The 25798-nt window shown below is 45.8% G+C and overlaps 1 protein-coding gene across 4 annotated transcripts in view; it reads left to right on the forward strand.

Annotated features, from left to right (window-relative positions):
• The window catches only part of LOC144772440 (OX-2 membrane glycoprotein-like), a 180080-nt gene that overhangs the window by 98473 nt on the left and 55809 nt on the right, over positions 1-25798 (forward strand). For all 4 annotated transcript variants that reach the window (XR_013599745.1, XR_013599744.1, XM_078656764.1 and 1 more), the window contains exon 5: positions 14159-14431. Coding sequence is in view for 2 of the 4 variants with exons in the window: in XM_078656764.1 (XP_078512890.1) it covers positions 14159-14431 (273 nt within the window). In the remaining 2 variants the exon portion in view is untranslated. The remainder of the gene's footprint in view (positions 1-14158; positions 14432-25798) is intronic.

Raw genomic sequence — 25798 nt, forward strand, 5'->3', positions numbered from 1 at the left:
GAGTGGGGGCTGAGAGAAGGGGGGGGACAGAGTGTGGGAATTGTCGCTATGTGTGTCGTTCTGGCGCTGAGCTAGGTTAGGGGGGTTGTGGGCGGGGCCTGGGGGGAGAGGAGGAGTGGGAGTGTTATGGGTGGGGGTCCCCGTGACGGAGGTGTGGGGGCGGCTAGTGTAAGATGGGGAGCTAATTGTGTCTGTGATAGCGGAGTGTGGGGTGGTTACAGACGGTGGGTGATCGACTGGTGTGGTGGGGGAAGTGGTGATGTGCATGTCGTTCTGGTGCTGAGCTAGGTTAGAAGCGTTGTCGGTGGGGGCTGTGAAGTCCGGGGTGATGTTACTGGAGGGGATGTGAGTGGAAGTCTGATGGTTGGAGAGGTTCTCTTTGAAAGTGGGGAACAGGTTGTCTAGTAGTTCCAAGTTCCTGTCTGTGGATTGAATTAGGACAATCCCGTTATTGTAGATCGTAATGGTAGTTCTGCCTAGGAAGAGTTGGGATGGTGTGATGGAGAGAGTTAAGCTATGCGCGGATTTCCTGGTGGTGGAGACAGTGAGTAGGGTGAGGAACGTTTTTCTCCATTGAGCTCTGCGAGAGGTGTGAAAGATGATATCGATGTTCAGGGATCCATTGACCGGAGAGAAGTAGGTGTCAACAAAGGGGGTTTCAGGGTGGGACCTCAGGAAGTTGTGTTTAAAGCGTTTAGCGGCTTTTTTGGTGAGTGCGGGTGGGTAGTTGATTTTATATGTGTGCTTGCCGATGGGCTCCATGTTGGGACGGCGGTATAGGTGGGTGTGGGGTTAAAAGTGGGTGTGGGAGTGGGTGAAGTGGCTCGAAAACCGGACTGGGATGGGTCGAGCGAGTTGTTTGCCTCTAGGAAAGCAGTCAGCTGTTTATTGACGGTTTTCTCAATGACTTTGGCCAGGAAGGGATGAAGAGAGACCGGGCGAAAGTTCTTGAGGTCTTTGGGGTCCGTTGTGGGTTTCTTCAGAAGGGCGTTGATTTCTGTGTGCTTCCAGCTCTCGGGGAAGGCGGCTGACGCGAACGAGATGTTTATGACGTTCCGGAGATTGGGTGCGATGATGGTGTCGGCTTTGTTGAAGATATGATGGGGGCAAGGGTCCGAGGGGGAGCCGGAGTGGATGGAGTTCATGACGTTGGTGGTGTCTTCAGAGCTGATGGGGGTCCAGGCGCTCAGGGTGGTTGTGGGGGTCGCTGGTTCGGTGACTGAAGGCGGAGTCTGGGGTTCGAAGCTGTCGTGTATATCTGCTATCTTTCGGTGGAAGAACGTGGCGAGGGACGGTGTGATGTCGTTGTTTCTGGCGCTGGGGTTGGAGAGCTCTTTGACGATGTTGAAGAGTTCCTTGCTGTTGTGGGTGTTGTTGTCTAGTCGCTCTTTGAATGATGTTCTTTTGGTGGTGCGGATCAGCTGGTGGTGTTTGCGGGTGGCGATCTTGAGGGCTGTCCTGTTTTCTGTAGTTCGTTCGTGGGGGCCAGGTTTTTTCGAGGGTTCGGCAGGATTTCTTTGATTCTTTGAGGGCGTCTGTGAACCATGAAGTTTTTCTGTTGCCTGTCACGCCTGGGGGGTTCTTCAGTGGTGCGAGGTTGTCGGCGCAGTTGGTGATCCACTGTGCGAGGTTGTGGGCTGCGTCGTTGGTGTTGGCTGGTGGGTTCTGGCTCAGCGATGAGAGAAGCTGGTCTGTGGTGACTTTGCTCCAGCATCTGCGGGGGATTTGTTGCATGCGATGGTGGGAAGTATTCTTTTTGAAAGTGAAGTGGATGCATCTGTGGTCGGTCCAGTGTAATCCGGAGGAGTGGCTGAAGGAGACGTGGTTGCTGGCGGACCAAACGTTCAAAGTCTTGTGTTAACAGTACAGTTGCCTTAATTACTCCCATGTGAATGGAGAGAGTAATTTAAACCAGGTCAGAGGAGATCCTGCTAAATGTAACATCCCAACTACAAAACCTAATGACCGGTGGGTTCTGGCTCAGCGATGAGAGAAGCTGGTCTGTGGTGACTTTGCTCCAGCATCTGCGGGGGATTTGTTGCATGCGATGGTGGGAAGTATTCTTTTTGAAAGTGAAGTGGATGCATCTGTGGTCGGTCCAATGTAATCCGGAGGAGTGGCTGAAGGAGACGTGGTTGCTGGCGGACCAAACGTTCAAAGTCTTGTGTTAACAGTACAGTTGCCTTAATTACTCCCATGTGAATGGAGAGAGTAATTTAAACCAGGTCAGAGGAGATCCTGCTAAATGTAACATCCCAACTACAAAACCTAATGACCCTAAGGAAGTGTGAGAGGAATAGTTTCTGTTCAAAATACTTTTTTACGATTGTCTATTCAATGGACTGAATTTAAATTGGATATGAAATGGTATTTATAAAATGTTAATTCAATTATTTGATTTGGAAAAACCTCATGTAATGTAGAGTTGAGGGAGCCATCTGGTTTTCCAGATTTTCAGAGATTTGTTTCATCAGATCATTTCCAGAAGTTGAGCAGGTTAGTAGATAAGCTGATACACCTTGATGATAGGTCTATTATTTACTCTGGTTAAACCCTTTGTACCAACAGTTAATTTGTAAGTAAATAAGTGCCGGGGCTCTCGTCAAGAGACAGCTTGCACCAGCCCATTTCTCCAGTGAGTGCTTCCTAAAACAGAAGCAATTACTAAACAAGAAAGTGGGTAGATGATTTGGTACAATGGACAGAGCTGCCGACTTCGAAGCTGGGGAGCCAGGTTTGAGTCTCCTTGTCCGATGATTCTAGGCAAATCACTTCATCTCCCGTGCCTACCATAAATAAATATTTCCTTCGCTGGTGCTCATTAAAAGTGCCAGTGTTTATGATTAAGTGCCGTGCTGAGCACCGGAAAACACCGTCTCAAATTAAACACAGCCTTCTAATTAGTGTTGATTTATAGTATGAGGAGTTTAGTGTGCATGCCAGAAAAATTATAATTGTTTGGGTAGGTCCCACCCTCATTCACAGACTTAAAATTACTATTCTCCCCCTTCCTTCTTAATCCGCATATTTCTGCGTTGTCAAGAGGAGCCTACTGAGGGCCTGACTCCTTCATCAGGATTAACTGCAGGTGAAGGTGCATGGCTGTTCCTATGAGGTAGTATTCAAGGATGGAAGGATTCCATCTGTTTCGACTTCTTTGAGGTTTGTGCATTTTGCACTTGTATGACAAAAGTCAAGGCATTGATACCTGCTGCTACCATTCATTGTCATCCATGGCACACATTTACTACTTTTGCTGGGCCATCAAGATAGCTTAGTGAGGTAAACACTCACTATTGGCATTGATGTGATCTACAGGTTACACTCTTGAATCCTGGCTAGTCCGTATGCACCTTGCATCCTTTCGGGCTCAGTAAATTGAGCACCAGTAACTTGTGTAAATAGGTACAATTGCTGTTTTTAGTTAGAAATAAAAGAAGTGTTGAATGTTAAAGAGGGTAGTCTCTCATTTTGACTGGCATGCTCCTCTGTCAGCCAACTTTTTTCACCTCTTCCTTAACTCTCTCCGTCAAACCCGGCCTTCAGAGAGCCCCTGCAAACTTTTGCCACATCGCCCTGCACACTTTTACTACCTGCTGAGAGCAGGCGACAAATGTGTGTATTAAACCCCATTGATAAGGGGATACCATATACCAGGTAAAATTGGTTTCTCACAGTAATTCCCCATTCTGTGGGGTCTAACTCATAATTGCACGTTACATGTGGGTGTCGTGTCCGGTGGTAGTAATTACTGATGCAAAATGTTCACTCCCCCTACATTCCAATACCGATTCCTTGTAATTGGAGCTATGGTGGGCTACTTAAAGATCCTGGGGATAGATCAACAGAGATGAAAGACCTAGTTGTCACATCCCACCACATCTACAAATACACAGGAGGGTAATTTATCACACTATAACTTCATCAAGAATACAAGATTCCATCCTATCTTGCACGTGTGGATTGTCTATATATTCAGAGGGTGCCCTCAGGCAATACAAAACGCAGGGTTGTTGGCAAATTTTAAAAGGAATTGAACAAATGATAGGTTGTGGCTCTTGTCATTTGGAGATGGAGCATTCTCACTGAGGGATAACGTGGGTGCCTGGCGTCTAACCTATGGTTAGACTGAGACAGCTCAGCGAAGTCTCAACATATAATTTATGCCTAACCAGAGGCACACCTCTCTAACGCAAAGCCATCTCCTCAGCTTCTCGTAGTGCATTGTAAGGCAGCTGTTGAAATTGCTTTAACACATGCCTTTTATGTTTTTTTCTCAAGGATGGGACTCTTGCAAAGGCAGTACAACAGTAATCCCACGTGAAGGCTAGGCATTGTTGTTTCCAGCCTCTTCAGACTAGTGTAGTTTGGAAGCAAAATGCTTGTGAAACCTGATCCAGCTGCCACACAAAGCCTGGATCTGTCAAAAGAAGCATTACTCGAATATTGGGTATAACACGTTACCAACACAAAAGCATTGCACGATAAAAGCAGTACTTTTTGCACCACTTGCTCCAGGGTTGCAATGAGAAACGGGTTACCATGTTGTGTGCCTTATTTCTCTCTCATTCAAGGTTGTCACTTTCTTTGCACATGCCAGGCTAATTGCTATAATTTGTATAGCCATTTAAGGACAACCATTCTAGAGAATATGGTCCTTCTTTTCAAGGGAATTATGGAGGAAACGTGTAACCAATGTTGCATTTTATAATGCAAGTTGCCTCTGCAGGATTTAAAAACAACTTTGATATTTTAGGGGATTTCACAATTGATGTGCTGTTTTTTCAGACCAAAATTAAAAGCATGGTTGCTGTTAATATAACCTATACTATTAAGTGACATTGTTTCTGTTGGAGTGACCTCGTTGCATGACATTGTCCTTCAGCCTCACTTTCTATATGTACTGAAGCTTGTAGGAATACACGTGTCCTTTGTATGCTAGAACTCCATTTTTGAAAATGTATTTTACTACCTTTTCTAGTAGTTCTTTAGGCCTGGTGGTTTCCCCCACGTAGTTCAGTCATATCTGCTTTGTGTGGTGTTGCAACCACTATTTAGTTTTGATTTAGAATAGCGCAGATTCCTGGCAGAGTAATTAACATGTGCTACTATTGCCAACTGATTGGCGCTCATTCAGTCTCAGGAGTAGAAATGGGCAGAACCCGCTGAGTTTCTCTCAGTGGAATTATGTAGTAACACAGCGAGGTTCTGTGTAGTTCTGTCAATGGGTTCAAAATAAGCAGCTTGTGCTGCAATTTAGTGCTGGTAGCTCTAGCACAAACGGCTCCATGCATTGCACAGGTGGCCATTTGGGTTAATTTTGCTACCACACGTGTAGAAAATCCACTCAAGCGTCCGCAATTCTACTCGAATGGCAGCCCCCGGAACACCCGCATTAAACAATTGCGCCAGGTGATGCCAAATCCTGCTCACCAGCTTGCATCTTCTGGAGACTAACGGGAGAAAAATTCCACCACTCTGCGACTGACGGAATTTGGCAGGAACTCTGTGTTAAAGAGCAACACAGAGTGACCATACTTCCTCGGGCTGAATGAAACATTCTGTTCACCCCTACTCGGGAGTAATGGAAGAGGCCTTCTGTAGTAGGGGATCTCTGTGTATAGTCATAATCTAGTGAATAGACCCGCCCATGTGCGGGGACCCCGGAGCAATCAAAAATAGTCACTTAAATTGTCTTCTTCTGCAGTCCTGCATAGACATTTAAGAGAAAATCAAGACAAATAATGCAGCCTAAACTACAAGGCTACATTGGCCAGCACTTCAACATGAAGTGAAAAGGATAGCCAAATAAAATCAAATTTTATATATTTTGCCAAGTTTCACACATAGAGAAACTCCCCTTCACACAATCCTTTGAAATGATAGAGAGGAAGGGTTGGACAGACAAGCCCCATAGGCTGCTATTATGTGTCTGGAAAAGGGATACCGTGCCTTTAAGGAACTTTCCAGAGACCCTCGATATCCCAGCATGCACAGCCAACTCCTTTTACTTTCAGTTCTTTTTACCAGCTCCTGCTAGCAGGACCCTGGAGCATTAGCTCTTCATTTTTTAGCTTTTTTTATTCACTTTTAGTGATTATTTCTGTTTTTTTGCAGCTGCACTCGACGTCTTTGGCCTTTATCTACATTCTGGTGTTTTTTTGACAGAATTTCTGCAGTCTTCTTGTCTTTATGCTATTTCTTTCTGACAAGGGTTTTACCTGCAGTTGTAATAAAGATTTGGACTGGATTGGTGGTATTATACTAGGATATGGCGCCTCAAGGGAATGTACACCTTTCTGATTTCTAGCTCGCTATTAGTAACGGTGCTACAAGAAGAGAACCACACTTCCTCTTCTAAAATGGGCAAGAGCCACTAGACATTTGAAAGCTCCTTAGCACTCGTTCTTGTATCTTGCTACAAGTTATACACATGTGTTTCCACCATACATTAGTCATGCAATCACTAAAAATTGAGATCCTCGTTATTCAGGATTGTCCGTAGGTGTTGCTTTATTTCAGAAGACGTTACAGCCAACACGTGTTTCGTCGGTAGGGAATGTAACCCTCGACTTTTTCAAGGCTATTTTCCGAAAATTTTCCTCTTTTTCTTCGTTGAGGTGAATTTTTAGTGATTGCATGACTAATGTATGGTGGAAACACATGTGTATAACTTGTAGCAAGATACAAGAACGAGTGCTAAGGAGCTTTCAGTTGTAATAAAGACCGAAGCTGAAGCTCACAGAGTTTGTATTCTGTGCTTACCCGTGTCTTATGTCTTTGACACCTGTCTTCTCTGTCAATTCTTTTCCAGGAGGCTTCGGCTCCCAGGTTTGGAGCGGGGAAGTTTGATGGCATCCTCTTTAGCCTCTGGGTAAGGAGAGGGTAGGTCCTCTACGGAGTCCCATGCTGTTCCCTCTGGGGTTCTCCCCAGTAGGAAAGCGTCTGAAAAATGACGTGGTTCCGGTCGGCGTCTAGGACGGCGACGTCGAGGGCAGGTATGCTCTCCGTCAATCCAGGACTCCGGTCGACGCAGCGTTAAAAGTCGACGTCTAGGAGTAGCCCTGGAGGACCTCGACGTTGTGGTGAGTATCGACATCGGCGTGATGCTTGACGTCGAAGAGCAGTGATGCTCGACATCGAGGAACAGTGATGCTCGACGTCGAGGTGCAGTGATGCTCCACGTCGAGGTGCAGTGAAGCTCGACGTCGAGGTGGAGTGATGCTCGACGTCGAGGTGCAGTATAATGCTCGACGTCAAGGAGCAGTAATGCTCGACGTCAAGGAGCAGTGATGCTTGACGTCGAGGTGCAGTATAATGCTCTGCTTTGAGAACAGTAATGCTCGGCGTCTCAGTACAGTGCTTCTCAAAGTTGAAGTGAAGGCAACTGGAGACCGTAGTGACGTTTTGACATCGTGGCAATGTCGTAGAGACAGTCAATGCCTTAGTGATGGTGACATCGTAGTGACGACGTATTACAAAGAAATGCAGGGCTGTTCCTAAAACGAGTGAATGTACGGGTCACACCGGTGTTTGGATGCTGTAGGGTCTCGGTGGAGTCCTACAGTTGGGCATCCATTTTGTTGGATGTAATGCCCTCACACACCCTTTCAGGTGTCATGCTTCATCTGGGCTGCTCCTCGTTGAGTCTGCGGTGCAATGACGTCATGGGTTACCGCCCCGGGGTCATTACCGGCGGCGGGGACTTTGGGTCCCCGGCAACATTGTCTCTCGACGCCGAGCAGTGGATCAGCGTCGAGGAACCCTTCTGAGGAGCCTGAGGCTACTTACCACTCGTAAGCCAGGGACGTTGGGCCCTTTGCCTAGTTTTGAGTATTCGCATACCTACTCATCGTCTAGGTCCCCCCCTGCTCTGCCCCCACTGGTGATACCACCGGGGATGCCTCTGAATTCTCTCCACCGCCTCAGGGGCCTTTGGCCCCTCAGTCACGACCCCCCATGGAACCTGGATGACCTGGAAAGAGATCTCATTTTGGGGTGTTGGTCGCATGGGCTCCGCTTTCTTCCATTAGGTCCGGACGTCACCGTTATGGAAGGTCTCGGTTCAGGCATGCATCTTCCATGAGTGCGGGGAGGTGCTCTCCTACTCTTACAAATTTCCCTCCTAGCGGGTTGTTCACTGGTTGGCGGTACTTATCTTTCGTTCACTGCCACCTGCCTGGAGATTCTGGCTTCGAATCTACTCCTGACTTTGTCACAGGGGTGACGGCATACAAACAGCATGCTGTGGCCCGCTCTTGCTGGGTCGTTGTGATAGATCCGTGTGGGTCTTTTCTTTCTTCACCAATTTGTGGATCTCCTGCCGAGAGACCGGAGGGAAGCCTTACAAGAGATAGTGGGGCCTGATTGTTTCAGATCTAATCATCGGCGCTGGATATTTTTCTCCTGGCAATCCCCTGGTATTGCCATGGTTTTGTTCTACGGGGACATACTTGTATTCGTCTGACATCTCTGCAGCCTGCGGCACAGCAGTGTGCTTCTAAATCTCCCGCTCTTTGGGCAACCCTTTGGCTTCCATGCAGGTAGCGAGTAGTCTGCATGAAGTCTGATTCGGAGACTTTTGAAGGCTGTAGGTTTGGGGAAGAACGGCTTAAGGCCTTCCGCCCTTTCTAGCGGCGTTTTTCCCTCCCAGAATTTGTCTGTGGTCCCGGGGCTCCATTGAATAATTCACAAGTATATTGTGCGCAGTGGATACGCGAGAGAGCTCGATGCTCCTCGGCGAACAAAGGCCCTGCCGGGTCTAAGCCCGGAGGAGTTACTTCCCCCTCGTCCGTTACCTGCTCCGGTGGGGGTAAGCATACAAATTACTGGCAGAAAAGAAAAAAAATATACTCATGTCTAGTGGGTGCTGAATATTGTTTGCAATGGATACTGTCTTCGTTTTGTCAGCCCGCCTCCAGCAATTCCACTGGTTCACTCGCAGTTCCAACTACACGAACTCCAAGCGGAGGCCGATACCCTGTTAAGAAAAAGGGCAATAGAAGACGTCCCTCTGTCTGAAAGGGGAAAGGGTCTTTACTCACGGTTCTTCCGGGTACGCAAGAAGGCCAAGGACGAGTTCAGGCCAATTATGGATTTGCGACAAGCAAGCAAATGAATTCGTAGAGAGAAGTTTCGCATGCTGCCTTTGCACCACATTTATCCTCAGCTGCAAAGAGGAGACTGGCTTGGCGCAATAGATCTGCAGGATGTGTACTTCCATGTGCCCATTGCACGGAAACATCTGAAGTTCCTGCGATTCCTAGTTGGCGCCAATCACTATCAGTACACCGTACTACCGTTTGGACTGAAGTCTGCACCCAGGATTTTTTCAAAATGCATGGCAGGGGTGGCAGCGCACCTGAGAAAGAACGAGGTGTTTGTCTACCCGTACCTGGACGGCTAGTTGATCAAAGCCTCTACCTTCCAGGAAGCTCAATTGCACTTCAACAGGACGGTCGTTCTGCTGAACCAGCTGGGGTTGCACATGAACATGTCCAAGTCTGTTCCGACTGCTGTCCAGTACCTACAGTACTTGGGGGCCTCCATCGATACTCTTTTAGCAAGCGTGTCTCCTTCGAATGAGCCACGCTCTCATGGCTGTTCCATCTACGACAGCGAGGACGGTGTCTTCTCTACTGGGTTTGATGGCCACTGGCATCTTCCTCACGCCACACGCACGCCTCCACATGAGGCCTCTGCAGGAATGTCTGGAGGATCAGTGGGACCAGTAGCGGGGGATATGGGACTATAGGATCCGGCTGTCTCTTCACGCTCAACAGTCCATGAGTTGGTGGTGCTCCGCAGAGAATCTCCTCAAGGGGGTTCCATTCCACAAGACATTCCCAGTCAGGCTATCGTCACGGATGCTTCTCTCCACGGCTGGGGAGCGCGTTCAGACTATCTACTGATCCAGGGAACGTGGTCCCTGGCGGAATCCACGTATCGCGTCAATTTCTTGAACCTCAGAGCTGTCCACTTGGCACTGAAGGCCTTTCATCCGCCTTCCAGACCATCTCCGTGCTTGTACAGACGGACAATATGAACGCAATGTATTACCTCAACAAGCAGGGGGGCTCGAGATCGCACACACTGTTACAAGAAGTGCAGGCGATCTGGCACTGGCTGCTAGCCAGAGGGCTGACGGTAACGGCTACCCCTCTGCCAGGTGTGCAGAATGCTCGGACGGACGCACTCAGCAGGCAGGTGCAAGAAAACCACGAGTGGGTCCTACACGACGAGGTGCTAGGACACATCTTCGACAGGTGGGGCACTCCAGATGTAGATCTGTTCGCCACCGCCGAAAACAGAAAATGCAGAGACTTCGCCTCCAGGTATTAACAACAGGGGACTCTGGGGAACGCGCTATGGATCAGCTGGTCGAACAGCTTTCTGTACGCTTTTCCACCCATTCTCCTGATTCTGGCGGTACTCATTAGGCTGCCTCAGTCCAGAGCACGGAGGATCCTCATTGCTCCGGAGTGGCCCCAACAGTGGTGGTTCAAGGACCTGCTTCACAGGTCTCCCCTACCCCTCCTGCGACTGCCATGTCGGCCGGTCCTTCTCACGAAGTTCGGGGGGCAGATGGTGCACCCCAACCTCTCATCGTTGGTTTTGGCAGCGTGGCTTCTGAGATAGTGCAATATGGATGCCTGTATCTGCCTGATGATTGCATGGATATACTCAAGGAGGCTAAGCGACCTTCCACTAGGACTTCCTATGCCTTCAAGTGGAAGAGGTTCTGCATCTGGTGTACGTCTAAGAACTATGTTCCGAGGACCTACAAGGAGGATGTCATACTTCCATATCTGTTGCATTTGGGCTCAATCTGGCCTTAATTTTCATTATATTAAGGTTCACCTTGCAGCATTAACTGTGTATAGGAGATGCCCTTCAGAGTCATCCTTCTGCAAGATTCCTGTGATTAAAGAATTTTTGGAAGGATAGAAGAAAGTGTTTTCTCCTGTTCGGCGTCCTTCGCCTTTGGGGAAGCTGAATGTGGTGCTGTCCAGGTTGATGAAGGAACCCTTTGAACCTATTCATAAGGCTTCATTACAGCACTTATCATGGAAGGCGGCTTTTATCGTGGCCATTACATCGGCCCGCAGGGGGGTTGAAATTCAGGCCATGTGTTGCCAAGAACCTTATACTCACCCTAAGTTCCTTCCTAAGTTGATTTCTGATTTCCATGTCTATCAGACTATAACTTTACCTACGTTTTTCAAAAGATCCTTTCACTCCAGCGGAAAGGTCTCTTCGTTCCCTGGATGTCAGAAGGGTGTTGAAATTCTACTTGGATAAGACCAAGGACATTCGTAGGTCAGAACAATTGTTTGTCAATTATGGGTCGGTCAGGACTGGTCTTGCCACCTCAAAACAGTCCGTCTCGAGGTGGATTGTGTCCTGTATCCTGTTATGTTACCAAAAGGCTAGCAAAACCTTAGGGGGTAAGCCTGAGGTTCATTCCACCAGGGGCAAAGCAGCTACAACAGCTTTGCTTCGTAAGGTTCCCATTGGAGATATCTGTAGGGCTGCCACGTGGAAGTCGGTCCATACCTTTGCTAATCACTACTGTCTGGACTCTGATGCCAGAGCAGATGCTCAGGTGGGGCAGACTTCGTTGAGAAGTTTGTTTGCACAGTAGTGGTGTTGTCTTTTTCCTCCACCGCCGGATTGGTTTGTTGGGATGGGCTTGCCATTCTATTCACTAGATTATGACTATACACAGAGATCCCCTACTACAGAAGGACTAGTTTCGTACCTGTAACTCCAGTTCTGTAGTAGGGGTATCTCTGTTCTAGCCATAAGTGCCCGCCCTCCTCCCCGGTGGAGAAAATGATAATGTACTGTATGATACAGGCCTTGCTTTATACACCTTCAAAAAGAACTGAAAGTAAAAGGACTTGGCTGTTTATGCTGGGATACCGAGGGTCTCTGGAAAGTTCCTTAAGGGCACGGTATCCCTTTTCAAGACACATAATGGCAGCCTATGGGGCTTGTCTGTCCAACCCTATCATTTCAAAGGATTGTGTGAAGGGGAGTTTCTCTATGTGTGAAACTTGGCAAAATGTATAAAATGTGATTTTATTTGGCTATCCTTTTCACTTCATGATGAAGTGCTGGCCAATGTATTATTGTATTATTTATTATATATATATATATATATATATATATATATATATATATATATATATATATATATATATATATATAATACAATGTATTATCTCTGTTATAGTCATAATCACTAGATTATGACTATAACAGAGATACCCCCTACTACAGAACTGGAGTTACAGTTAAGAAACTACTCCTTATGAATCAAACCTGAGACTTGCCAGTCGCACATCCAGTTAACCCACTGAGCTCCTTGTTATGAGACCTGTACCTTTGTGCAGCCTCAAATAAGCATATGTTGCAGTGTCCCGATGAGCCGACTGAAAACACGCATTTGGTCAAGATGAAATTGAAATTATTTTATAAACTCATTATTTCACAAAAGGAATTTATTCAGATAATGACAAAAAGGGTTGTTGTCTTGAAATAAATTAGTTAACAAGGTTCTAAACTGCTTTGGATTGAAAACTATAGAAGCTAACTTGGTTGTTTTAATGATCTGTGTCACTAGCCTATAAACATTGTCAAATCCACTAAAACATGTTTGTTATAATCGTATTGGGTTGACCAATATATTGTATAAGCACAATTTATCTATCTTGTATTGGTTCCAAGAAAAGCTTCACCGCATTTTTTGAAGTGTTAACCCTGCCTCCATAGATGGACCTGATCGCTCCACCTGCCGAAGTTCAGTTCTAGTTGCGCCCCTACCTGCCCTCTTCTATTTAGTTTTACTAAGGACCTAATTAAAAAAACAAGTTCCAGGGGTAAAACATGTTTGCAGTCACTTTCCGTATTCATAGCCCACACATTCTTTTCCCCAAATGTAGAAACATTCATCACAGTTTTTATGTGTTTTCTAACAAACTCCAGCGTTTGTTCCCTCAACTCATTAATGTATCTTCTAAAAAGGTTTTGTATTGAACTGTTATACCAGAATTATTGCTATGTGCACAAACTGAGAATCCTGGCAATAGCCATGGAGGCTGATGCCTCCAAATTAGTTCAGACTCAACTCTGTTACCCTAGAGGTAACCTAGACCTTGTAAACTCCTGCATTTTTATTTTGTCGTCTTGTAGCTCAGCATTGATGGTGTCTCAAATTGCTCTTGATGTCTGCAAGGCGTTTAGAAAAAGTTAACCAACCCCTTTAATTAGCAGTGATCAAATGTACCTTACACACCTTCCTGACCTCTTGAGCAATCACTGTTAGCTGTCCTTGATGTCCTGTGTAAACTGTAGAAGATGGAGGCCTCCCCTCAGTACAGCCTCTAGATGGATAACAACTACAAATACAGCTGTGCAAAGTGTATTTTAGCTGTTTTTGTGCTTCCGTCAGTTAAGGGAAGTGATCAGAGCTGTCAAGTGATCTGAGCTGTCAAGTGTATCTTGCACACTAAATCACCCACTGTCATTCTATCTCTAAATGTGGTCAAGTCCAGTTATAGGTCATGCAGAAGTAAGCTTTGACTATTCCACAGCCATTAAGTGCATTTAGCACGGGATGCTGCCCAAGGCATGGACTTTTTGTTACAAGGTCGAATTAGCTGCCTACTCAGGTCTTCATTGTAAAATAATAAGTGCCAGTGCCCAAATATTTGTCAGAAGACGATAGCCGGCGCTGCAGATATCGGTGTCGCCAAATAATAAGGCTGTGTTGTCTTGATTCTACCTCATGCCTTTAATCCACAACCAGACATTCCCTGCCCCTTTATCTCACTCTTTCAGGTTCACTTTCTTCCCTGGCTTCACCTGTTATGCTTTTCTCTTCGTCCTTCTTTCTTCTTTTTGTGCTTTTTCCTCTTGCTTTCGATCAAATTCTGTTGAGGAAAAATAAGTGCAGGTTTCCAAAATAGTGTTGATGGGCCCCACCTGCAACCAACGCATTAAATTAAGCACCGGATCTAATGGGGGATCTTTTTCACGCGTAAACCTCATTTGTATGCAGAGGCTAACCTTTAAATCCTTTATGTTTGCAGATATAACTGATGACCATACAAAAAAGATTGATTGTTTTCATTTTGACCATCTTTATTCGTAGGTCCACTCTGGATGTCCAACCATCATGTTCGTTCAAGCGATGCACTTAATGCTACATGCTCTGCAACTAGCTGGCCTGCTCCGGTTCTCCGGTGGATTGGTGAGGAACAGGTGCTTAAAAATGGCAGCAGTAAAGTACACAACAGCAATGGGACTGTGTCAGTGAGCAGCTGGGTCCTACTAAATGTCTCCCAAAGTCTGGCAAACGCCACAATTGCATGCAGAGCACAGAATGGCTTGAAGGAGGCTTTACGCAGTATTATGTTGAATGAAGGTGAGTGCTGCATAGGGCAACCCCTCTTTACACAAGTTATTTTAGTGTGTTCTATTTATGCATTTATTTATTTGCAAATTTGTAAGACACAACCTTTAGCTAAACTCGCAATGCATCTTTTCACTAATGGCTTTTTATCTGAATACTCTGATGTTCACCTGTAAAAGGACCGTTTACTTAGTAAATGTTTGTCACCCTTTTAATTTGGGTTTAGTTTTTCTTTTAGAAACATTGATTTTGTAGTTTATAAACTAATATAGAAATGGAGGAAATCAAACTTCGCATGTGTGTAAAGATCTGATGCTTCCTGTTGATGTGATCTAGGGTAATCTGATGAGCTACAAATAAAGCACTTGCGCAGGATTGAGGTGGTGTTCATCTCAACAGAAGATAAGGAAATGCGCCCAAAATATGAAGATAATATTTAAAGCAGCATTTCAAATATTCAATTCACAAGTCTTGAGGTACAGTAAGTTAGAAACCATAAGGGGTTATTCATATATTAAAAAGTAATATAGAAGGTGAAAGTATACATAGTCTCAAAATACATAATGAATCAGCTTAGGGAAATAGCAGCATGCGCAAAATCTGGAAAAATAGTCTAAGTCCAGAATATGCAGCAAATCAATAAGAAATCAGGCAGCATCTTTAGAGGCTTTGAAAAGAGACCCGACAGGACCTCAAAATCATAGGTTTTATTGGAACATCCATTAGCGAAAGCAATGGAAAACCCACAGTCCGCATAAGGTGAGCAAATGTATCAACCCATGATCAGAATACAGAATTGTGTAATGCCACCGTCCTAGCACTATCCCTCTAAATGAATAATAATGAACTTCATTCTAACCTAATGTCATTGGAAACAACAGTACAAATCTGGTTTCATAAACAGTAACAGTCTGATGAAAAGGCTTGCAGTGAGCAAGCAGGAAGAGCCTTGAAAAGAACAAATGGCTTCCCATGGAGGTATTTGAGAACAGCGTGTCATCACAAAGCCTCAGTGCACATTGTTCTGCTGGATATTTTAACATCTAAAGTGGAGTTGAGGCCTCTATGGGGCCTAGTTCAGCCCATGGCATGCAAACATTGAGGCACATTAGCAAGAACCTCGTTAAAATTATCGCCATTTTAGCGGCAGGAAACAGCTGCTAAAACGGCGATTAAGGGCTTGCTAATATGCGTTACAGAATTTCAATAGAAGCCCAGGTTAGATGTCCTGCACATCTAACCTCGGCTTCTATTGGAATTCTATAACGCATATTAGCAAGCCCATTATCGCCGTTTTAGCAGCAGTTTCCTGCCGCTAAAACTGTGATAATAGGGAAGATGCATATTCTTGCAACGTCATTTGACCCCATCAACATTTCTTAGGTGTTTATCAACTGTAAGAGAATTGTCAAAATAGACATTACTTCATAAACAGTTAATTACCTACACAATATATATCTCCATAATCATTGTGAGCCTCTAAATAGAGGTCCCTGGGTGGGAAGGCTGATTCCTGAACATCAGCTGGGAATAATCCTCAGGTTCTTTTCCTTAATAGAATTGAAACTATATGTTACGATCATAGTTCCCTCTAACATGCGCGAACCAGGCTTACCTCCAGCACGCATACACACTTGAAAAGCACGCACATCACCAAAAGTCAGTTCCTCAACAATATATGTAAACCTACATGGGCAAAATGCGAAGAACAGTTGCAGCGCATTTGCGAGGTCAGACGGAAGAGCAGCTATTCTGCCACGGACACGCTGCAGATTAGAGAGCTCACAGCTTCTGCTCTTGCTGCTTGCTCTGTTAAAGGCAGGAGCCAAGTGAGACTAGCAGAGACAGTGTGGTGGAATGGTAACGCTGCTGACTTTGACGCACAGGGGGTGGGTTCGAATCCAGCCAAAGTACATAATTTTTTTTGTTTGTCCGTGTGAAAAGCATCTGAAATGGCATCATAATATACACTGATTTCCATCCGGGAAGTCTGTCTTTAACCTAATGTCCCTCGGTGAGATGCTGTGATCATGCTCTAATTTATGGGCATTCAGAAAAGTAAACCCAGGGCCGGCTCTATTGAAAGACTTTAATTATATAATATAGCTAACCCAAACTGAGCTCTGAACTGTACAAATTTCCCTGCTCTCTCATTGAGACTAAGGGGAAGAGACACAGTATTAACTCCCGTTAAGGGAATGCATTTAAGCGATTTAGTTCCTCTCTTATTACACATGCTTTACTTAATCTTGCCTTCCCCAAGAGTTCCCTATTTTATTATTTTGTTTTTTATCTGTATTTTTTTCTGTGAATACTGTGAGGCCTGGCAGGTGTTTGAGGTGATTTGATTGAGCGTGCAGGCACTAAGACTGAAACCAAGCAAAGTGCGTGTCAGTGGGTTGGCATCTCTGCAGAGCATACAGAACAATGTTTATGTATATCATTTGCAATTGAAATTCTGTGGATGTGTGTGAGAAGAAGGTATACAGATGTCAAAATATTTGCAAGGCAAAGGAAGAGAAATTAAAGTGCTTAAATTTGAGGGAGTGCACTGCGTGTTTGGGGCGGGGAAGTGACAGAGATGCGAGGAAGTCCATTCGGGGAAGAGTGAAAAGAGGATGCTGAATTGGAAAGAGGTGGTTTAAAATATGCAAATGGACAACCTATTCAGAAAAAAAGATGCATATCTAACATAAAGCACACGTAACTAAAGGCCAAAACGTCTTCCACAGGCCTCCATAATATTTCATTCACAGACTCAGTTTCAGAATTAAAACATTTCCAATGTTAATTATTTATTTAAAAAATCGTGGTTACTCATTTATCTTAAACAGCTAACACCCATTGACAACGCCAATCATACTTTGTCAGTGACAAAGTCCTCTCATACTTAGAGAGGATTTAGGTGTATGTCAGTTGTTGTGTCATTTATCTAGATACAATTATTTATCAGAGAGGAACCAAAATACCCGTCAGGTGGCACACTATGGGAATCACAGAAATTTGTTTGACATGTTCCTTTATAGAGAGCTCACACTTTTTCCATCCCATTTAAAGACCTGTCTGCACATATTTCTATATGATTAGTTGCAGCCAGCATCTGTGGGTGTGTCTCGAAGTCTGGTTAGTGCATATTTTACCAAAGTTAATGCTGCATGCAGTGCCAGACACTGGCAAGCATACATTTTAAAGGGCTAAAGTTGTCATGCTGTACAATTTGCACATTACAGTAACTGTTGAACATATTAATGCAGGAAGACATGGGCAGTTTTTAATGTTTTTAATATTTCAAGACTATACGTTCCCACTGCTTTATAAGCCTTGCTTTATTTCTACGTTCATTTGCTTTAAAATACACCATTTGCCAGTCTTTTTTTCATTTCTTTCTCGGGAGAGGGACTTGCCCTGGATCCCAGGTTTGTCCATTGAACTTTTTCACATAGCTCACTATATAAAGGTGATGCCCAAGGTTTACGCCTCACCACTTTCAAATGTCACCAGCCACCTCTGATACTGTGACTCCGGCAAATCACTTAAACTCCCCATATCTTAAAAGTAAATCTTAACGATTCTTTGTGTAATGCACTGGTGCTCATGCAAAGGGTTCCAGTGCCCTTGGGCCAAGTTCACACTATGTAAACTATGAAAAAAACTAGCAACATTTGACTGCACAGTAGTGGAACTGGCCTGCTTTTCATCCACAGAAGTGTAGCTTATGTGATAGACTGTTTCCCAGTTCATGTTTAAAACCACTCACTTTTAATAAATATTTTCCAAATATTTTAGATGTATTAAAAGGAAACACTTCCACATATTAAAGAAATACACTTCTTAAATATTAAATGCAACCTTGTAAAATATATAACAAGCCTATTGGAATGTGATTTTTTTAAATATTTTCAATAATCGGCATGTACAAATAGTGCAGCCCTTTACATGTGGTGCTATTACAAAATTGGGGAATTAGGTGAATGAATGTCTCTGTTGGGCTTTTTCCCAGTGGGTGCTGATCTTAGAATTAGAATCACATGCACTGTTTTGCCAATTCATGAAGAACCCACTACAGAGACCTCATTGATGTGCAAACTCCTAAATTAGTGGTCAAGGCGTGACAGTAGAAAGCGGGTGCAGTCACGAGGTATGGAGTCATGCAAACCAGAGTTTGGCTGTGAACTTATACATTTAGTTTTTTAAAACTCTGCATCAAAGAAATAGCAACGAGGATAAATGAGACGGTAAATCTTTTCTAGTTTAAATGATTGCAAAGGCTACATTTAAAAATATCTTATGGGGTTACGAAACCCCCTGCAGAGATGTGTGTGCCTAGTACATTATAGGGGATAATAGTGATGGTTAGATAACTCTGGGGGTTAATGCAGTTTCTGGAAAAATCTGTGTTTTGTCTAGTTCCAGTTTGACTCCTAATGCTGCATAGAGGGTTAATGCATCTCCTGTAAAGCACATGATGTAACCTGTAAATCACCACCTTTTTTGTAGATGGGTATGTGGGTTACTGATTTTGACCCATATCCGTTACTATATGCAGTACATTAATTGCAATCCTATTGTAGCACAGTGAGCTATGAACCAGCATCAACAAGCCTCTTGAAAACTGCAAGACATGGGTTTAGAACCTTATTGTTATCTTTCTCAATTAGTTGTATAGTGCTGCTACATTATAAATCCATACTTTTTGTTTCTCCCAGTTATGCACTTCTAATATGTGCCAACCTTCTTTGAGTACATGAATGTTGCTTATATAGGAAGGGTACACAAAGTCAAAAACCTGCCTCAAATGTTTCTTTAGGTACTTGACCTGTAAAGTGATACATGTGTGCCTTTGTTTACCCTCCATTGTGTTGGAATCTAAGTATTAGGCTCCAGGTGGCTCTCAGTCAGGATAATTCTTGAATGTAAGTAGGGCTGTTGGCCCTTTAAATGAGGCCTTTGTTTTGGGCCTACTTAAATTGTAAATAAGAAAGCATCTTCACTAACTGCAGATTACTGCTCGGCATCGAAAGCAGACAACTTTTGGGCCCTGCTCAATATGCTCCGGCCTTGGCGAATTACACTGGGAATTTATTTTGGTGCATATTTCACTTGACAACAGGATGTGGGAGCACACCGCTGACCTCTCATGCAAGGTTCGCCCCTGGCATTCTGGGAAATGCAGTCTCTTGCAACTCGCTCTGAAACATTCGAATATTTCGCCAAGGTTGGCGCAGATAGTGCTGATCTCTAGACATGTGTTTCTGGTTTATTAACCGTCATCAGTAGAGAATACAGTCTTGTATTTTGGGGTTTGCTGAGTGTGCTGCCAAACATTATATGAGGTCCGGTACCTCTCACTGGCGTGCAGTGCTTCATCCACGAGCTTGTCAGCTCAATGACTCACAGGAGTACTTTAAATAGACAACCGGATGTAGGAGCACACCGCTGACCTCTCAGGCAAGGTTCGCCCCTGGCAATCTGGGAAATGCAGTCTCTTGTAGCTTGCTCCGAAATTTTCGAGTATTTCGCCAAAGTTGGCGCAGATAGTGCTGATCTCTAGACACGTGTTTCTGGTTTATTAACCAGTAGAGAATACAGTCTTGTATTTTGGGGTTTGCTGAGTAGGCTGCCAAACAATATATGAGGTCCAGTACATCTCACTGGCGCGCAGGTGCTTCATCCACGAGCTCGTCAGCTCAATGACTCACAGGATGTGGGAGCACACCGTTGACCTCTCAGGCAAGGTTCGCCCCTGCCAAATATATTTTTTATGCCTAATCTCTACTGATGACAGATAATAGTCCAGAAACACGTGTTTAGAGATGGCCAGCATTGATCTGCACCAACCTGGTGAAACACTCGAAAGAACTTTTGCGCAAGTACACACGCTTGATAAACTGCATCCACCATAATGCTTAGGGGCGAACCCGCTTGGAGGTGAAGCAGTGTGATCCCACATTTGTTTCCTGTTTAAAAGGCTCCCTTGAGCCGCTTTGAGCTGGCAAGCTCGTGGAGAGGCACTTGCGCGCCTGGAGAGGTACTGTGACCGAGAAGACTTGGGCAGCCTGCTCAGCAACCCCAAATATTTTTTATGCCTAATCTCTACTGATGATGGATAATAGTCCAGAAACACGTGGTTAGAGATGACCAGCATTGATCTGCACCAACCTGGTGAAACACTCAAAAGAACTTTTGCGCAAGTACACACGCTTGATGAACTGCATTCCACCATAATGCTTAGGGGCGAACCCGCTGGGAGGTGAAGCAGTGTGATCCCACATTGGTTTCATATTTCACTTGATCAGCCTGGATCCTGGTTCGAGCTCTATAATAACTGCCTCATTCTTATGACTGCTTGCATCAACCCTGCTGTTCAGTTAATACATAATTGGTAGCACCTTCTGTGTCCCGTCCTTTTCTAAATCTGGGGTGTAGATGCGATAGGAGTACACAATTCATGTCACGAGGGTTTTGTATCCACATTGCAAAACTGGCTCACGACCTTATTAAATAGAACTCTGTGTGAAATGCACCTGTTTCGCACTCACTGTAAACAAAGGTTTTGAGTGGTGATTGTCACAGATTTATATTGCTGAGCGAAGCATTCAAATGCATGATCAGTTGATTGGTGCACATTGCCCTGTTTGCAGTGCACAAAGATCTTGATCTGTCTCACACAGAGGAAAACAATTTGAGGGAATGTTGGTTACAATAGCTAGGAAATGTTGTATTCTAAGTCCTGACCGGACTCTGGGGTTATACTTGGTTAAAGCTTGCTGGCCACCAAAGTATCTACATCTGGTTTAAAGTAAAATTAGTTGAAAGTAGAGTCTGATTGCTTAAAAGTAGAGTCTGCTGCGTTTAAGATGTCTTACAGTCTCACACCCAAAGCGAATGCCTTGGAAGCCATGGCCACTCTGGCTGAATGTGCATCAAACACTTTTTTAATTTTTTTTATCAATGCCAGCGCCCTGAGTGACCCACTTAACCCACTTAGCAATTGTGGGAGTAGAAACTGCTGTATGTCGTTTATAAATGGCGATAAGCAAATGTCTCTCACCTGGAGTATGGATTTCCTCTGTCCTGCTTTTGTATGCCTTGATGCATTTTCCCACACATACCTTTGGAACAACTCTAATGGAAGGGTGTAACACCTGTCTAGAATTAGACTTTGTCCTCCTAAGTCTAATAAAAGTAAACCCTTCTCGGGTAAACGTCCTACCCATTATATCAAGTGCTCGGACATCGGAGGCTCGTCTCCAGGAAATGAAACACTGTAGCATGACCAATTTCCCAGATAGCTCCCTTCTTAAGAAATGTTTGGTATCCTTCGAGAAGATGAAGAGATTGCGCTCTCTCTCTCTGTTTACATCTTCGCTGATGGAGTACTGTTGTTCCAGCAGAAGAGACAATCTAATGGCCCTGAGTAGTTTACGTACCAAGTGGTGCTCAACCACCAGGAGGTCCCAGAAAGGAAGATGTCTGGCTGAAATAGCCAGCCTGAATGTATGCACTTGACAAGTCCATTAGTCCATGTCTTGGCGAGCAAGGCCTCTGCTTGTTTCAAAAGACAGACCTTTCAGCATTCCTGGTAATCCTTCATACCATGAGATGTAACATGGTCTCTATTATCAGGTTGTGTGGGTTCCCTCGAGGGACACATTCTACCTCCATGTTTGATTTTTTGATCTCTCCACGATATGGTTTTGGTTTAGTGCTGGGGAGAAGGGGTTCCAGTGATGTTTAAAAGTCCCAAGGGGCTCAATCAGGTGGGTCTATTGCATTTGGGGCACCACACTCCCTATCTATTCTCAGAGGGCCTAGTATATCAATAATACGTGCCTGGGTTGGTGTCCCATATGTGCAGCAGTCATGCATTGCTTATATTTTATACTTGCACCTAATAAAAGGGACGTTCAATCTCCAGGGGTGTGATTGCCAGTAATTAGGTCTGTGGTTGTGCCTGTTGCTCCGATTGATTGTAGGCCTGCAGAGCTGTTACGCGCTGACTGTGATAAAAGATAGAGCGTCCTCTGGGAGAGCCTAATGCGGGCTCCCAGTTGCGGTTAGATGACTGCCCCGCGCTGGCAGCACCGGCCTGCAGTTAGGGGAAAGGCCGCATTAGAAGCAATATCAACGCTCTTGTGGCCCGCTTTAACCCCATCCGCGCTAAGTGTTTTACCGCTGTGCGCTAAAGATTCGCAATTACCGCGTTACATGACGAGCTCAGCTCGTCATGAGCGTACGACAGGCGTACCTCATGACGAGCTGAGCTCGTCATGAGCGTGGAAGGGGTTAAACAAAACTGCCTGTTGGTCATAGTACATTGATTAACCAGAAACGGCACAAAACAAAGTCTAAATGTAAGAAAATCGCCGTGGTCCCACATGGAGTACAGGGAGCACTTAAGTGTTGCTGCTAGAGCAGTGAATACAGAGAGAGCATGACTGTCCACAAAACTGTAAGGAGCCGACTGCTCTGTGATTGACTACAGTTTCTTGTTTACTTTCCCATATTCAATATGGCTGCTGGAAATCAAATGTGACGGAAGGATAGCATGGCATAATCCTCTTCTTCGTTACCATTGTAGAATCATAACATTTTATTTTTCACTTTCATGGGACTGGTTGCTCATCGGAGGATGGTTGGACTGTATATTGCAGTTCTTGATCAGTCATTGCCGTCCCGAGAAATGTGTTTTGTTTATGAAGGGGTATCCATTTTGTCCATAGACTTCCCAATATTAAGCTCCTCTTTTATGATGCACTCTTGCATTTTAACAGATCTTGCCATTTCTGTATATTTCGAATCTATCATAGCGCTTTTCACCCATTTTCGCTTTACGACTTCACATATTAAGTGCATTAATATGCTACTTTCAGCATTAGAAAGAACTAAAATGTAAAACCTTGTATAATGCTTTGTTCTAATATTTTATTACCTATCATTGTTTTTACAATAACGGAACTGTGCAGAATTTGTTTATAATGCAGTGATTTGAAGAGACCCATATTAATTTATGTCGAAGTAAATTCAATTTTCATTAATGTTAGCAGGTGGTACTGACATTATGGGCCGCCCGGATTTTTTGCTTTTGGGCACCTAATTGTTGAGCTTTTACTGTGGGAGAGCCTCATTAGCTGGGACTCACTCACAGTGAACTCATGATAAGAGACTGCATGTGGATTTTACTGGTGTCCCCATAGCTTGACTAGGCTGCTGCGCGGCAGCTGGAGTAAGGGGCACCTGGCTGGTCACATGCAGACATGTGTGTACATGCGTGTGCACACATGTACTGCGCAAGGGAGATTCCTGGCGTGCGCAGCTCAGTAGCAGATACAAGGTAAATGGAGTGGCAGGACTTATGCAGAATTGGGTGGTAACATGGAATAGGCTTTATACACTGGGAAGAAACATGCCAGGGAAAGTCAATGTGTTTTACTGTATTCACTTCATTATTCTCCTATGGGGATGTGGAGCCCATGGGCTAGATTAACTTTCCTAAGCCTACAGATTCCAGACATGCACTAAAGTCCACTGTAACGGGTGTCAGAAGAAGTATTCTGCAGAGTTCAAAGTCATAATTGTACTGCTTTTGGGTCATCCAGAAATGTCATATTTTTTGGAGTCCGCCACAACCTGGGCCTGGTTGGGGGCTGACCTTAGCAGGCTGGATTGATAACCTTTCTTCCAAGAACTAAGGCCTCCTCTCCAAGGAAAGAGAAGATGGGTGGAGCTACAGGCTCCTACATCAGCAGCTGTCACTGGGTGCCAGGCATCAGGTTACACAAGGTAGAAGGCAGCTCTGGGGGGGAAGGGGCTTCCAGAGACCATGTGGCAGGAGACCCTGGACAACGCCATCTTGAACCAACCCAGAGGCCTGAGCAGGAAGGAGGGAGGAGGGGCAGAGAAGTGATGTGTCGCTGTGTGATGGGGCAAACAGAGACTTCCTGCCAGTCCCCGCCCCAACTTCTTAAAAGAACTTGCACAGGAAGAGGAGCTCTCCACGGGGTGTGGTCTGCTGAGGCAGAGGGTGCTGGAGCCTGGTGCAATGAGCAGTTGGAAGGAGGAACCCCCTGACTGCCCCAGAATCCTGAACAGTGCCAGGAGGAGAGTCCAGGACCAGTGCGTAGAAGCAGGGGCCTCTTCGCAGGAAGAAGAGAGGCCCAGGAAGAGAGCCCGGCGAAAGGCTGGCGCAGGGAGCCAGTGAAGACCGCTCCCTGCTGAATCCACCTCCAGGTGACCAGGAGGGCAAAGTTAATTGCTCCCAGTGGCTGGGGTGTGCCACCAGGAGCAAGAAGAGACCAAGATTGCAAAGATCGGACCCCTGGGGGCAGAGATACGCCCCTCAGAACATAGGCGACCTTCGACCTCTGGAAGGACTGACGAAGCGCGTGGGGCTCTGCCGCTGTCCATGATGTGCCCCCGGGTTGGGTCAGGTCCTGGGGGCTGCCCCCACAAGAAGAGAAAGCCAGGGAGTGCCGTCACGCTCCCCGTGAACTGATCCCCAAAGCGAGGGTGCCAGGAGCCCACTCTGGCCTCATGAAGCCAAAGTACGAGGGGGAGCACTGTCACTTGCCCCTTGAGGGAGAAGATAAAGCCGGGGAGCGCCGTGGCGCTTCCCCTGATGACACCAGGCGGGGTGCCAGGAGCCCACCCTGGCCCCCGCGGACTGTGGAGGCAGGGGAGTCGCGCCGTCGAGCAAACCCCCTCGCGGGAGAAGCTACAGCCCCAACGAGAAGGAGGCCAGGGGTGTGCTGCCGCACTCCCCTGAGGTCTGCCTGGACCGGGGGGAACCTCCGTGGCTGTCCGCAGGAGCGGGCAGACGAGAAGATGAAGGCCGGCTCCCCCGGCAGCACCGTAATGCTGCTGGCCAGGCAGAGAGCTGGCGGGAGTCACCGGGGGTGGGCTCCCTGGGTGGCTCTCCACCCAGGAAGGCAGAAAGGGGAAAGCGTAGGCTCCAAGGGCCCAGGTGGGACCGGGCCCCCGAATATCGGACTAAGCAGCCGGGGGGTGGGCTCCCCGCTCTTTAGCACTCACCTGGGGGTCCGGGTGAGACCGGGCCCCCCAAAGAGCATGGCGAAGCGGGAGGGCCCGGGTGGGACCAGGCCCCCGTGAGGGACAGCAGGTTGCGCGGCTCTCCCCAGCACAGCGGAAGAGCCGCTGTTATCGTATGCACCGGGCTGGCGAAAGCGCGCCATAATGCCGTTCGGCCTGCAGGAAATTGCCTGCTTGTTTTTCTGCCTGTTGTGGCCCCAGCACGATGGGGTCACCACTTAGTAAGTGTGTGGTGCAGGAGAAGCTGCTGGAGAAGCGCAGTCTCACCCAGCCAGAAAATTGAAGGCCCTCCCTAAGTCTCATGGGGACTTGAAAAGAATAACCCCTCAA

Source organism: Lissotriton helveticus, chromosome 8 (genome assembly GCF_964261635.1).
Source record: "Lissotriton helveticus chromosome 8, aLisHel1.1, whole genome shotgun sequence".
Taxonomy (NCBI): Eukaryota; Metazoa; Chordata; class Amphibia; order Caudata; family Salamandridae; genus Lissotriton; species Lissotriton helveticus.